Source organism: Colias eurytheme, chromosome 31 (assembly GCF_061535395.1).
Source record: "Colias eurytheme isolate Ceu_HAF_F1 chromosome 31, ilColEury1 Martin Lab GWU primary, whole genome shotgun sequence".
Lineage (NCBI taxonomy): Eukaryota > Metazoa > Arthropoda > Insecta > Lepidoptera > Pieridae > Colias > Colias eurytheme.
Genome location: NC_143010.1, coordinates 1501119 through 1516477, shown reverse-complemented (window position 1 = coordinate 1516477; position 15359 = coordinate 1501119). Strand labels below are relative to the sequence as shown.

The window sequence follows — 15359 nt, the reverse complement described above, 5'->3', positions numbered from 1 at the left end:
TGTGTGTGTATCTGTTTGTTCCACCGTAGCTCGCTAACAGGTAATCCGAATTAGATGCGGTTTTTTGTTAGGCAGCATATTTTCCGACGCTGGTTCTTAGATAAAGTGTATCAAAATCGGTTCATCCATTTATTTTTACCTACCTATAGGGGTAAAAGTGGAAATGAAAAAAATTAAAGTTGTCAAATCTAAGTCATATATATTAATGAAAATTTCCATACGCCAGGAAAATTTCTATACGCCAGGAAAATTTCTTTAAGTCGGGAAAATTTAAACAGATGAGGAAAATTCGTATAAGTCCGGAAAATTTCCATACGCCAGGAAAATTTCTATACGTCAGGAAAATTTCTATACGTCAGGAAAATTTATATAAGCTAGGAAAATTTCTATACGTCAGGAAAAATTCTATAAGGTGGAAAAGGATAGGTTAGGTTAGGTTAGGTTAGGTTAGGTTAGGTAAGGTTAGGTAAGGTTAGGTTAGGAAAATTTGTATACGTCCGGAAAATTTCCATACGCCAGGAAAATTTGTATACGTCTGGAAAATTTATATAAGCCAGGAAAATTTCTATACGTCAGGAAAAATTTCTATAAGGTGGAAAAGGATAGGTTAGGTTAGGTTAGATTAGGTTAGGTTAGGAAAATTTTTCTAAGTCCGGAAAATTTCCATACGCCAGGAAAATTTCTATACGTCAGGAAAATTTATATAAGCCAGGAAAATTTCTATACGTCAGGAAATATTTCTATAAGGTGGCAAAGGATAGGTTAGGTTAGGTTAGGTTAGGTTAGGTTAGGTTAGGATAGGTAAGGTTAGGTTAGGTTAGGTTAGGTAAGGAAAATTTTTGTAAGTCCGGAAAATTTCCATACGCCAGGAAAATTTCTATACGTCCGGAAAATTTATATAAGCCAGGAAAATTTCTGTACGTCAGGAAAAATTTCTATAAGGTGGAAAAGGATAGGTTAGGTTAGGTTAGGTTAGGTTAGGTTAGGAAAATTTTTCTAAGTCTGGAAAATTTTTATACGCCAGGAAAATTTCTATACGTCAGGAAAATTTATATAAGCCAGGAAAATTTCTATACGTCAGGAAAAATTTCTATAAGGTGGAGAAGGATAGGTTAGGATAGGTTAGGTTAGGTTAGGTTAGGTTAGATTAGGTTAGGTTAGGTTAGGAAAATTTTTCGTAGTCCGGAAAATTTCCATACGCCAGGAAAATTTCTATACGTCTGGAAAATTTATATAAGCCAGGAAAATTTCTATACGTCAGGAAAAATTTCTATAAGGTGGAAAAGGATAGGTTAGGTTAGGTTAGATTAGGTTAGGTTAGGAAAATTTTTCTAAGTCCGGAAAATTTCCATACGCCAGGAAAATTTCTATACGTCAGGAAAATTTATATAAGCCAGGAAAATTTCTATACGTCAGGAAATATTTCTATAAGGTGGCAAAGGATAGGTTAGGTTAGGTTAGGTTAGGTTAGGTTAGGTTAGGTTAGGTTAGGATAGGTAAGGTTAGGTTAGGTTAGGTTAGGTAAGGAAAATTTTTGTAAGTCCGGAAAATTTCCATACGCCAGGAAAATTTCTATACGTCCGGAAAATTTATATAAGCCAGGAAAATTTCTGTACGTCAGGAAAAATTTCTATAAGGTGGAAAAGGATAGGTTAGGTTAGGTTAGGTTAGGTTAGGTTAGGAAAATTTTTCTAAGTCTGGAAAATTTTTATACGCCAGGAAAATTTCTATACGTCAGGAAAATTTATATAAGCCAGGAAAATTTCTATACGTCAGGAAAAATTTCTATAAGGTGGAGAAGGATAGGTTAGGATAGGTTAGGTTAGGTTAGGTTAGGTTAGATTAGGTTAGGTTAGGTTAGGAAAATTTTTCGTAGTCCGGAAAATTTCCATACGCCAGGAAAATTTCTATACGTCCGGAAAATTTATATAGGCCAGGAAAATTTCTATACGTCAGGAAAAATTTCTATAAGGTGGAAAAGGATAGGTTAGGTTAGGTTAGGTTAGGTTAGGTTAGGTTAGATTAGGTTAGGTTAGGTTAGGAAAATTTTTCGAAGTCCGGAAAATTTCCATACGCCAGGAAAATTTCTATACGTCAGGAAAATTTATATAAGCCAGGAAAATTTCTATACGTCAGGAAATATTTCTATAAGGTGGCAAAGGATAGGTTAGGTTAGGTTAGGTTAGGTTAGGTTAGGTTAGGATAGGTTAGGTTAGGTTAGGTTAGGAAAATTTTTGTAAGTCCGGAAAATTCCCATACGCCAGGAAAATTTCTATACGTCCGGAAAATTTATATAAGCCAGGAAAATTTCTATACGTCAGGAAAAATTTCTATAAGGTGGAAAAGGATAGGTTAGGTTAGGTTAGGTTAGGTTAGGAAAATTTTTCTAAGTCTGGAAAATTTTTATACGCCAGGAAAATTTCTATACGTCAGGAAAATTTATATAAGCCAGGAAAATTTCTATACGTCAGGAAAAATTTCTATAAGGTGGAAAAGGATAGGTTAGGTTAGGTTAGGTTAGGTTAGATTAGGTTAGGTTAGGTTAGGAAAATTTTTCGAAGTCCGGAAAATTTCCATACGCCAGGAAAATTTCTATACGTCCGGAAAATTTATATAGGCCAGGAAAATTTCTATACGTCAGGAAAAATTTCTATAAGTTGGAAAAGGATAGGTTAGATTAGGTTAGGTTAGGTTAGGTTAGGTTAGGTTAGGTTAGGTTAGGAAAATTTTTCTAAGTCCGGAAAATTTCCATACGCCAGGAAAATTTCTATACGTCAGGAAAATTTATATAAGCCAGGAAAATTTCTATACGTCAGGAAATATTTCTATAAGGTGGCAAAGGATAGGTTAGGTTAGGTTAGGTTAGGAAAATTTTTCTAAGTCCGGAAAATTTCCATACGCCAGGAAAATTTCTATACGTCCGGAAAATTTATATAAGCCAGTAAAATTTCTATACGTCGGGAAAAATTTCTATAAGGTGGAAAAGGATAGGTTAGGTTAGGTTAGGTTAGGTTAGGTTATATAAATGTTTTCTAAGTCCGGAAAATTTCCATACGCCGGGAAAATTTCTATACGTCAGGAAAATTTATATAAGCCAGGAAAATTTCTATACGTCAGGAAATATTTCTATAAGGTGGCAAAGGATAGGTTAGGTTAGGTTAGGTTAGGTTAGGTTAGGAAAATTTTTCTAAGTCTGGCAAATTTACTTAGTTAGGTTAGGTTTAAAACATGGGTAATATATCATCGAAAAATAGTAAATTTTCCGGACTTAGAAAAATTTTCCTAACCTAACCTAACCTAACCTAACCTAACCTAACCTATAACCTATCCTTTGCCACCTTATAGAAATTTTTCCTGACGTATAGAAATTTTCCTGGCTTATATAAATTTTCCTGACGTATAGAAATTTTCCTGGCGTATAAAAATTTTCCCGACTTAGAAAAATTTTCCTAACCTAACCTAACCTATCCTTTTCTACCTTATAGAAAATTTTCCTGACGTATAGAAATTTTCCTGGCTTATATAAATTTTCCGGACGTATGGAAATTTTCCTGGCGTATGGGAATTTTCCGGACTTACAAAAATTTTCCTAACCTAACCTAACCTAACCTAACCTAACCTATCCTAACCTAACCTAACCTAACCTAACCTAACCTAACCTAACCTAACCTATCCTTTGCCACCTTATAGAAATATTTCCTGACGTATAGAAATTTTCCTGGCTTATATAAATTTTCCGGACGTATAGAAATTTTCCTGGCGTATGGAAATTTTTCGGACTTCGAAAAATTTTCCTAACCTAACCTAACCTAACCTATCCTTTTCCACCTTATAGAAATTTTTCCTGACGTATAGAAATTTTCCTGGCTTATATAAATTTTCCGGACGTATAGAAATTTTCCTGGCGTATGGGAATTTTCCGGACTTACAAAAATTTTCCTTACCTAACCTAACCTAACCTAACCTAACCTATCCTAACCTAACCTTACCTAACCTAACCTATCCTTTTCCAAATTACAGAAATTTTTCCTGACGTATAGAAATTTTCCTGGCTTATATAAATTTTCCGGACGTATAAAAATTTTCCTGCCGTATGGGAATTTTCCGGACTTACAAAAATTTTCCTAACCTAACCTAACCTAACCTAACCTATCCTAACCTAACCTAACCTAACCTATCCTTTTCCAAATTACAGAAATTTTTCCTGACGTATAGAAATTTTCCTGGCTTATATAAATTTTCCGGACGTATAAAAATTTTCCTGGCGTATGGGAATTTTCCGGACTTACAAAAATTTTCCTAACCTAACCTAACCTAACCTAACCTATCCTAACCTAACCTAACCTAACCTAACCTAACCTATCCTTTTCCACCTTATAGAAATTTTTCCTGACGTATAGAAATTTTCCTGGCTTATATAAATTTTCCTGACGTATAGAAATTTTCCTGGTGTATGGAAATTTTCCGGACTTAGAAAAATTTTCCTAACCTAACCTAACCTAACCTAACCTAACCTAACCTAACCTATCCTTTTCCACCTTATAGAAATTTTTCTGACGTATAGAAATTTTCCTGGCTTATATAAATTTTCCGGACGTATAGAAATTTTCCTGGCGTATGGGAATTTTCCGGACTTACAAAAATTTTCCTAACCTAACCTAACCTAACCTAACCTAACCTAACCTAACCTAACCTAACCTAACCTATTCTAACCTAACCTAACCTAACCTAACCTAACCTAACCTATCCTTTTCCAATTTATAGAAATTTTTCCTGAAGTATAGAAATTTTCCTGGCTTATATAAATTTTCCTGACGTATAGAAATTTTCCTGACGTATAGAAATTTTCCTGGCGTATGGAAATTTTCCGGACTTAGAAAAATTTTCCTGACTTATACGAATTTTCCTCATCTGTTTAAATTTTCCCGACTTAAAGAAATTTTCCTGGCGTATAGAAATTTTCCTCGCGTATGGAAATTTTCCGGACTTAGAAAAATTTTCCTGACTTATACCAATTTTCCTCATCTGTATAAATTTTCCCGACGTATAGAATTTTTCCTTGCGTATGGAAATTTTCCGGACTTGGAAAAATTTTCCTGACTTATACGAATTTTCCTCAGATAAAATTCATTTATTACTTTTACCCCTATATCAAATAAATGGATGAACCGATTTTGATAAAACGTTCACTTTCATCTTAATCTTAATCTTAATACTATTATAAAGGCGAAAGTTTGTAAGGATTTATGGATGTATGGATGTTTGTTACTCTTTCACGTAAAAACTACTGAACCGATTACAATGAAATTTAGCACACATATAGAGGGTAACTTGGATTAACACATAGGATAGGTTTTATCCCGGAAATCCCACGGGAACGGGAACTATGCGGGTTTTCCTTTGAAAACGCGTGCGAAGCCGCGGGTGGAAATCAAGTATAGAATATAGATCTATATCGCCCGTATGATTTAAGTGAATATTTTCGAAGATATTACAGATTTCAAAATTGCGGGACATAGCGTTTGCGGCGGCACCGGCCGGCCGCCCGGCTATAATATATATTTTATACCCGTGCGAAGCCGGAGCAGGCCGCTATGTTTTTATATACAACGTACACAGTTTTTCTGTAGTGTATTTAGTATCAGCATTGCACCCGTGCGAAGCCGGGGCGGGTCGCTAGTAAATAATATTATGTAGTAATTAATAATATCAAATCTTTTTTATTTCTTACTTTTCCGTTTTTGAAGTCGCTTGTTTTTAACGCAATTATTTTTATTAGTTAGCTTTCCGTGCGAATAGAGCTTTTTGTGAAAATTAAGCTCTCCCTGCGATTAGAGCTTTTTTGTGAAAATTAAGCTCTCCGTGCGATAGGAGCTTTTTGTGAAAATTAAGCTCTCCCTGCGATTAGAGCTTTTTTGTGAAAATTAAGCTCTCCGTGCGATGAGAGCTTTTTGTGAAAATTAAGCTCTCCCTGCGATTAGAGCTTTTTTGTGAAAATGAAGCTTTCCGTGCGAATCGAGCTTTTTGTGAAAATTAAGCTCTCCCTGCGATTAGAGCTTTTTGTGAAAATTAAGCTCTCCGTGCAATGAGAGTTTTTTGTGAAAATTAAGCTCTCCCTGCGATTAGAGCTTTTTGTGAAAATTAAGCTTTCCATGCGATTAGAGCTTTTTGTGAAAATTAAGGTCTCCGTGCGATTAGAGCTTTTTTGTGAAAATTAAGCTTTCCGTGCGATTAGTTTTTTGTGAAAATTAAACTCTCCGTGCGATGAAAGTTTTTTGTGAAAATTAAGCTCTCCGTGCGATTGGAGCTTTTTTGTGAAAATTGAGCTTTCCGTGCGAATAGAACTTTTTGTGAAAATTAAGCTCTCCATTCGATTAGAGCTTTTTGTGAAAATTATGCTCTCCGTGCGATTAGAGCTTTTTGTGAAAATTAAGCTCTCCATGCGATAAGAGCTTTTTGTGGAAATTAAGCTCTCCATGCGATTAGAGCTTTTTGTGAAAATTAAGCTCTCCGTGCGATTAGAGCTTTTTTGTGAAAATTGAGCTCTCCGTGCGAATAGAGCTTTTTGTGAAAATTAAGCTCTCCATGCGATTAGAGCTTTTTGTGAAAATTAAGGTCTCCGTGCGATTAGAGCTTTTTTGTGAAAATTAAGCTTTCCGTGCGATTAGTTTTATGTGAAAATTAAGCTCTCCATTCGATTAGAGCTTTTTTGTGAAAATTAAGCTCTCCGTGCGATTAGAGCTTTTTGTGAAAATTAAGCTTTCCGTGCGATTAGTTTTTTGTGAAAATTAAGCTCTCCGTGCGATTAGAGCCTTTAATGAAAATTAAGCTCTTCATGTGATTAGTTTTTTGTGAATATTAAGCTTTCCGTGCGATTAGAGCTTTTTATGAAAATTAAGCTATCCGTGCGATTAGAGCTTTTTGTGAAAATTAAGCTTTCCGTGCGATTAGAGCTTTTTGTGAAAATTAAGCTCTCCATGCGATTAGTTTTTAACCGACTTCAAAAAAAGGAGGAGGTTATCAATTCGGCCGGTATATTTTTTTTTATGTATGTACACCGATTACTCCTTGGTGTGGTTTTTTTTTTGTTCTATGCGGGATGGTGTCGAATTGGTCCCATAAAATTTTTTTTCGGATAGGCCCAGTAGTTTTTATTTTATGAACATTTTTGTCTGTACTCGATGACTAAATTGAAATGTAGCAAGTAACTTTGATTTACTTCCCGGTAACCGATTGAGCTGAAATTTTGTATACGTATGTCAATTTGATAGCGATATTTCGCAATAAAAAGTGGCCTATGTCCTTTCTCGGGTATCAAAATATCTCTATACCAAATTTCATGCAAATTGGTTCAGTAGTTAAGGCGTAATTGAGTAACAGACAGACAGACAGAGTTACTTTCGCATTTATAATATTAGTATGGATTTCAATTATTTTTACAGCATAAAAACCAAAAACAAACCATAAATAAATATAGTTACCACGTAGTTACAGTGCGACACAAAAGAGATGAAAATAAATGAGGGCGCCACCGTCGCTCATATAGCAACACTGATACTGCGACGCAAGCGATCTTGATACTATAGAATAAAAATCCAAAAATCTATATAATATAATCTAAAATAAATACCGCGATTTAAACCGTTATAATTGTTTCATTGTAGCAATAGTGTAAATTTAAGACAAAAATACATTAGTATTTTAATTGACCTACCTAGGTCAAATTTTACTTATTTATGTATTTGGAATTAGTTATTTTATAAAAATCGGTCAAGTGTTTAGACTGCAGAGGCGCACATAGAATCAAACATACAAACAAACAAGCATACATGCAGCTCAAACACATTACCCTCTTTCTGGGTCCGTCGGGTAGAAAAAAACAAGGCGATTTGAAAACCACATATTTTTATTTTTTTTGTAGATAAATTTTGTACATTAATATAATTATTCATCAAAATCTAAATATTCTACTCCTTCAAAGGACTGATCATCACTCTGTTTCGAAGTACTGGCAAGAGGGTACTGGGCATCTTCAGTATCTGTAAATATGATACAGTAAATATGATTTTTTTCTTATGTTTTGATTGATTAATAGATAGATAGCTGTATGAAAACAGTTATCACTATACTTTGTAGTAAAATCTAAACTAGGTACTTTATTTGAGGCTGGTTGGATTGGATATAACTTCTTGACTCAAATTGTGCTGGTCGCACTATAAAAACTAGTTTTTGTTTACATACAAATAACCTCAAATTAAATTGCGAAAACGTAATAATCGCCATACATACATACATTAAACACTCGTCACTAATGGAATATTCTATTTTACGTAGTATTGAGCAAAAATAAATGGAATCTCACCGGTATATTCTGCTGTACGTTTGTAAACGTTTTCCAAATCAGTCAATAAATTTCCAGCTTGAAATTCGGACAAACACCGAATAAAAACTTTATACACCACATCACGGACACCGCTACGTTTAACCTTTTTCATGATGTCTCCTTTTTTATTTAAATTTCTTGTTCTAAATAACAATTTTATCTCAATAATTCTCCACTTCACGAAAAAAACAACAAATTTTTATTCAACTTGACAGCTACATTGCCAATTCAGGGTTGCCAGGTAATGAAAAACGAATTAGTTCCAAAATAATTAATTTCATCTCTTTTATGTCGTACTATACCACTTGGGATGTTAACACTGTGTCATTCTTTTCTATCTGTGGAAAGAAATATTTATGGTGTTGTCAAATTGTCTATGAAAACACAGTTCATGAACGCCGCCGTATTCCGATTTCCGATTCTTCGCAATCCTTGCGTTGCGTTTGATTTTTGAGTGCATAAATCGCTGTTGTTGGTCTAAAATATTTATATTTGTTTACTTTGAAGTGCTAATTTGTTATTTGTATAAGATATATTTTCGAATTTAACCTCCCGGTAAGTAAAGCATGACAATAATTGTTTGTTTACTTGTATTTTCGCGAGTGTCCATGTTAACCTATAATTTGAGTTAACCGATTTTTAAAACATTGAATATAAATTAAATCTTTACATTTTATTTAATAAATAAAATTCGGATTTGAATATGAATTGATTGAACATTATGATCATGTACGTGCATTGGAAACGTTTTACATAATAGCAATTTTATCTCCAAAACTAACAAATTTGGCAATCAAATGTCAGTTTCGAAATTGGGCATTTTTTTATATTTCTTGATGTATTTGGATTTATAAATATATTTGGATTGTAATTATTTAGAAATCTACTTCTTTCTTTTATATTTTTCTTTTTTATATCAGTATTTTACAAGTAATTTTTAAATACCGACAAATTGCGCTTTATATGAAAAAAAAAATTCTACCCCCTTGGTGAAAAATTCTGATTATCAAGGTGACATTGGTGGAGTCCTTATATTGATTAGCGCTAATAAGGGAAGAAAAATCAGGTTATAAGGACTATAAAGAAGGAAAATATATTACAGTAGAACCTCGATAAGTTAAAGTCCAAGGGAAACACAAAATATTTTAAGTTATAGAGGTTTTAAGTTATCAAGGGTCTATCCATTTTTCACTTCTTCTGTAGCTTTTATTTTATCAGCGTAGGTGAGGGTTGTTAGTTTTCTTTTTGGACTAATTTTAAGCCAGTTTTATCACACAGTAAGTAAAGTGATGTTTCCAGGACAACGATCAAAAACTTATGATGCAAGTAAGTCGTTGTCATAAAGCTAACCGCCGCAAAGCTTTGAAGAATTTCGATAAAGCAAACAATAGGTAATGTATTGTTTACGTTAACAATACATAGTAAACATGTGCAAGCAATAAATACCGAAACCTCTTGTTTTGACACTCTTTCAAAATGACTCATTGACATAAAATTTTATGTAATAGAGGTTGTGGAAACATTTTTTTAAGTTATTGAGGGCCAATACAGAGATTATTTATTTAAGTTATAGAGGTTGCGTATTTTAAGTTAAAGAGGTTTTGGGCTCTGATGGGAAGGGAACATATTATTTTGTGAAGTTACAGAGGTTTTTATGTTATCGAGGTTTAAGTTATCGAGGTTCAACTGTATATTCAGAATTATTGCAAAGAATTTATAATTTGTTGAAACAAAAATCTAATTATCATGCTGTTGTGTTTAAAGGAATTGTTTTGGTAAATATGTATAATAATTCAATAATTTCATTATCAAATAAGTACAATTTATTGAAAACTAGCTTACCACCTGCGGCTTCGCCCACTTTGTGTAACACCTTATAAATTATGTACTAAAACCTTCCTCTGGAATTAAAAAAACCGCATCAAAATCCGTTGCGTAGTTTTAAAGATTTAAACATACAAAGGGACATAGGAACAGAGAAAGCGACTTTGTTTTATACTATGTAGTGAAGTACAAATTTATTGAAAATGTTTTTACAGCCTCAAAATAATGGTTGTTATGTACCATATTGATTATTATTGATGTAATAGTAAGATGAGACTGACAAAACCATACTTTTTTCGTTTTAAATCTATTTTTTTTGTAAGTAATGATTAAACAGCAGTTTCAAATATTTGAGGAACTAAGTGGAGCATCAATACAACAAGGACACAACATGTTTCTCGATGTTGCTTCACAGTGTGAACTAATTTCAAACATTTACTATATGCAATAAGACTTATTCTTGATTGTAGAATTCTAGATTCTATTTATCCTATTCTAATCATCACAACATTCTTTAAACATTTACAACTCAATCGTTGTGAGTTCGATTCCCACCCGGGGCAAATATTTGTGTGATGAACATTGATGTTGCTCTGTGTCTGGGTGTTAATTATCTATATAAGTTTTTATTTAAAATTATATATGTATGTTTATCAGCCATCTGGTTTCCGTAACAAGCGAAAGCTTAGTATGGGATCAGATAGTGCCGTGTGAGAAAAAAGTCCTGAAATATTTATTATTTATTATTAGTATATAAACAAATGTTTGTTTATAAACATTGCACAACTTTAATAATAATTGTGAAACTTTCTCCGATGAATCATCCTATAAGAGTTACGTCATAAAATTCCAAGGACAGTGAAAGAACAGGAAAATCTGATCAAAAATATGTGACGACATCAAATAAATATTTAGTCATTGAATAGCATTGCAAAACACTAAGTTTCCACTGATCTACATTGTCTAAAACTTGTTAAATAAAATACTAAAACCTATCTCAAGGAAAACATTATCCTTTGGTGAAAACAGAACCTTAATTGGTGTATTAGATTTGAGTTTATATTAACCCATTGAGCCCCAAGCGGCCCGATCGGTCCCAGACACAATAGATTTTCTATTGTGTCTGTGGTTCCGGGGCTTGAGTTATTAAACAGAACCAGAAGGATAGATGCGGACTTTATTCTATGTGTTGTAATTTAGTCTGAACTCAAATATGTGATATACTTAGTATTGTATGCACTAGTGAGTTGCCCCTGCTCTACTTCGAAAGATATGATAGTAAAAAAATTACCTTTCTCTCAGTACTAAAATAATATACTTTCCTACTGATTCTCTTATACTACACAGTTATATATAATATTACAAAGTTAATTAAATGATTTTTGTTTCCAGATAAAATGGAAGGCTTTTAGCCTTCCAAGAAGAAATTTGTTAAGACATCAATAAAAGGAATACGCAAGAAAAGGCATCATGTTTCAGAAACCGACATTCGGCAGTAACACTTCTGGCTTCGGTAAATATTTCGTATAACTTTATTGTAACTTAGGCGTAAATCCATCCATACTAATATTATAAATGCGAAAGTAACTCTGTCTGTCTGTCTGTTACTCAATCACCCCTAAACTACTGAACCAATTTGCATGAAATTTTGTATGGAGATATTTTGATACCCGAGAAAGGACATAGGCTACCTTTTATTGCGAAATATGTACCACGGGCGAAGCCGGGGCGAACCTCTAGTTATCTATATAAGTATTTTTTTTTAAATTAAATGTGTATGTTTATCAGCCATCTGGTTTCCATAACACAAGCGAAAGCTTAGTATGGGATCAGATCGTGCCGTGTGTGAAAATTGTCCTGATATAGTTATTTATTTATTTTCCAGGCTCGTTCAACACTGGCGCAACAACGTCGTCCCCGTTTGGAGGGTTCAAGCCGGCGGCCGGTGCGAGTGCGTTCGGTGCACCGCCCGCGTTCGGAGCGACACCTGCTAATACTGCGCCCGGGGGCGGTGAGTTGTTCTTGTATTGACTTTTGTGTCCAACATGTTCGTTCAACATAGGTGCAGCGGGTGGGAGTTGTTCTTGTATTGACTTTGCATCGAACACAGAGTATGTGGTGAGTAGTTCTTGTATTGGGTTGTATATTCAACAGGTTGGTTTAACATAGGAGATAATCATGATAGCAGCGTGTGATTGTAAATTGTTTATGTATTGAATAAAATTTAATTTAAATATTTTTTCATTCCAGAAAAAAACAATAACAGTTTTTCGTAATATTAGTATTTAGTAGTACTCTGCCAAAATGTACAACAGTTTGTTGGCAGATGTAGCTCCTTTCTTACATAATATTAATCTTTAAATACAAAATGGAAATGTGTTGTTTATTACAAGATTAATCTATACTGCTGCTATTATAAAGCTGAAGAGTTTGTTTGTTTGAACGCGCTAATCTCGGGAACTACTGGTCCGATTTGAAAAATTATTTTGGTGTTAGATAGCCCATTTATCGAGGAAGGTTATAGGCTATACATTATCACGCTAAGACCAACAGGAGCGGAGCAATGCGGGTGAAACCGTGGGGAACAGCTAGTTTACCATAAATGGCATTTTTTATACATTTCCTTGTTGAATAGAATACCATCAAATATTAATGTTCCGGTTTTTTTTGGTTTCATAATAATATTTTTTAACATAACTTCACATTACAGGTCTTTTCGGTCAAACGAACACCACCGGGGGCCTATTCGGCGCCTCCACGTCGACCAACCCGACCCCATCGTTTGGTTCAAGCGGTTTCGGATCGTTTGGCGCTAGTACATCGACGGGGGGCTTGTTTGGTGCAAATACACCGTCAACGGGGGGCCTGTTTGGGAACAATCAGAATGCTAACGCGTTTGGCGCTAAGCCGGCTGGTGAGTTGTTACGTTATTGAAGTGAAACTTCTTTATCGGGGTTGGAAAAAAATTTAGTATAACATTTTTTCGTTACGCGTGACATTTTTCCGTTAATAGATAGCGCGTAAAAAGCGTCCATAAAAAGATAGCGCGTAACGGAAAAATGTCACGCGCTATCTTTTTCTTATCCCTACCACGCGTGATTCGACGTATTTCTGTAAAGTTGCATAGGTATAGTAAATTATTTTTTGAAAAATAAGGTCATAAAGAAGTTTCACTTCTTACGTGTGTACACTAGTACACACACACATTTTTTTTTTATTAAATTGTTTATAAAAAGGTCTTTAATCATCAGGTTTCGGCTTCGGAGCGACAGCATCAGCGGCTCCGACGACGGGTGGTCTGTTCAGTTCACCCGCGTCTACTAACACTGGTCTATTCAGTAGTCAGCCGGCTGGCGGCGGTCTTTTCTCGTCTGGCGGTGAGTAGACGGAAGAAATTTAATATTTGCACACCCAATCGATGGGTAGAATGTATTAGCCACATAATATTATTGTAACTAAAACATCTATAATTTGTAACTACATTCTTGCAAATAAATATGAATATTCGTCTCTACTGTTTTTGGTTACGTTATAAATGTTTTAAGTAGCTGTATGTCTGTCCCTTCAATAGTGAAGTCCCGTTTTACAACATAACTAACAAATACAATATACATAGGTATATATTTGTTAGATATGTTGTAAAAAGAATTACAGACAAACAGAAAGTCGGAGTTACTTTCGCATTTATAAAATTAGTAGGTATCCCTACTAATTTTATAATTTATTATTGAATAATAGTTAATTTCTTGCAATTATTACTTAACGTTTATAAAAAACAAATGTCTTGAAATTTTTTTAAATCTTCTGTATACCCCACTATTTTTATTGTACATAAGTTTTACTAATAATAGTAATTTTACACCTTCAGTGCAGTCGTTTTTGAGTTCTTTGCGAATAGACAGATAGACGTGGCTTAGTTTTATAATAGTTAGTGATAAAATGAAGTTTTTTTACTAATTAAAGAACAACAAAGGAACATCAAATATATTGTTGTTGTAATGTATGTATTTCGCTCTTTTACGCAAAAATAGCTCATCCGATCTGTATGAAAATTGATACAGAGATAGATTATTAGTATAATACCATGTAGTGATAAAATAAATATACGAATTACATGTATATTTACTTATACAGGAGCGTTCGGCCAACAACAAGCGTCTGGTACTGCGCATGTTAAATACCAGCCTGTAGCCGGCACTGACGTTGTGGTGAAGGGCGGCAACTCGCAGACGGTCAACATACGGCACCATTGCATCACTTGTATGAAGGTTAGTGGGGAGAATGGTCGAAAAGTGGGAAAAAATGGCAAAAAATTTCGAATAAGTGGCAAATAATGGCAAAAAAATGTCGAATAAGTGGCAAAAAATGTCGAATAAGTGGCAAAAAATGGGGGAAAAAAAATGGGGAATAAATAGCTTAAACACACAAAAAAAGTTACGAGAATCTAATAGTAGGTTAAACTTGAATTGTGTGGGTAAGAAAAAAGCACAAAAAATGATAGAAAAGACACTAGTTTAGACTTACTTATAAAAAGTTAAACAATGGATAAATTTCAACCATTTCCTACCATAGCTGTGTCCTGCTCTTGCTCACATGAAACGTCATTCATAAAAACAAGACAGGTTATTGCAATAACTAATCCATTGCTTAGCGAATGGGTAACATTTTATAAGTAAGACCGCTAGTCTGTCCACTATAAGAATTGCCTTTTGACAGCTCGACGGGTGATATCAGAAGTGATGTCCAAAAGATTATCGATTGTGATACCATTCCGATTATAAATTCAAAATATTATCATAAATCGAATCAGGTACGTAAATAATAATAACAACGTAAACGTACTAATAAGATATGTAATAACAAGACCACATATATTTTATGTTAAAATATAAATGCATTTTATGTTAAAACTAAACTAAACCACACCACAGACACTCCATACAAAATTATCGTTTTGACAGTCACACTGTAGAGACTGCAAATGTGTGTGTTAACGCTTTATGGTTGGCATATTTGTGACTAGCGTAAAAAAAAATTCGCGTTTTTCTGATGAAATACAAGCGTAAACAGCACTATCTAACCATTTTCTACAAAAAACGATAATCACGAATCCAAAATAAGAGGTAAGTGTTTCATTTTGGCGGGAGGCGGA

At 34.0% G+C, this 15359-nt stretch overlaps 1 protein-coding gene and 1 long non-coding RNA gene across 2 annotated transcripts in view; one reads left to right on the top strand and one right to left on the bottom strand.

The window, feature by feature from the left end:
* Nucleotides 1-7939: 7939 nt before the first annotated feature.
* Nucleotides 7940-8678, bottom strand: LOC149895368 (uncharacterized). Its single transcript, XR_016458484.1, has 2 exons — nucleotides 8363-8678; nucleotides 7940-8039 (listed from the first exon to the last, which is right to left on the bottom strand). It is a non-coding gene; the product is annotated as an uncharacterized LOC149895368 (long non-coding RNA).
* A 124-nt stretch (nucleotides 8679-8802) lies between these two features.
* LOC149895366 (nuclear pore complex protein Nup98-Nup96-like) overlaps nucleotides 8803-15359 on the top strand; it is a 68477-nt gene continuing 61920 nt past the window's right edge. Inside the window, exons 1-6 of the mRNA XM_090118735.1 lie at nucleotides 8803-8938; nucleotides 11600-11720; nucleotides 12093-12218; nucleotides 12918-13121; nucleotides 13459-13584; nucleotides 14342-14475. Coding sequence (XP_089974861.1) covers nucleotides 11678-11720; nucleotides 12093-12218; nucleotides 12918-13121; nucleotides 13459-13584; nucleotides 14342-14475 — 633 coding nt within the window. The 5' untranslated portion in view covers nucleotides 8803-8938; nucleotides 11600-11677. The remainder of the gene's footprint in view (nucleotides 8939-11599; nucleotides 11721-12092; nucleotides 12219-12917; nucleotides 13122-13458; nucleotides 13585-14341; nucleotides 14476-15359) is intronic.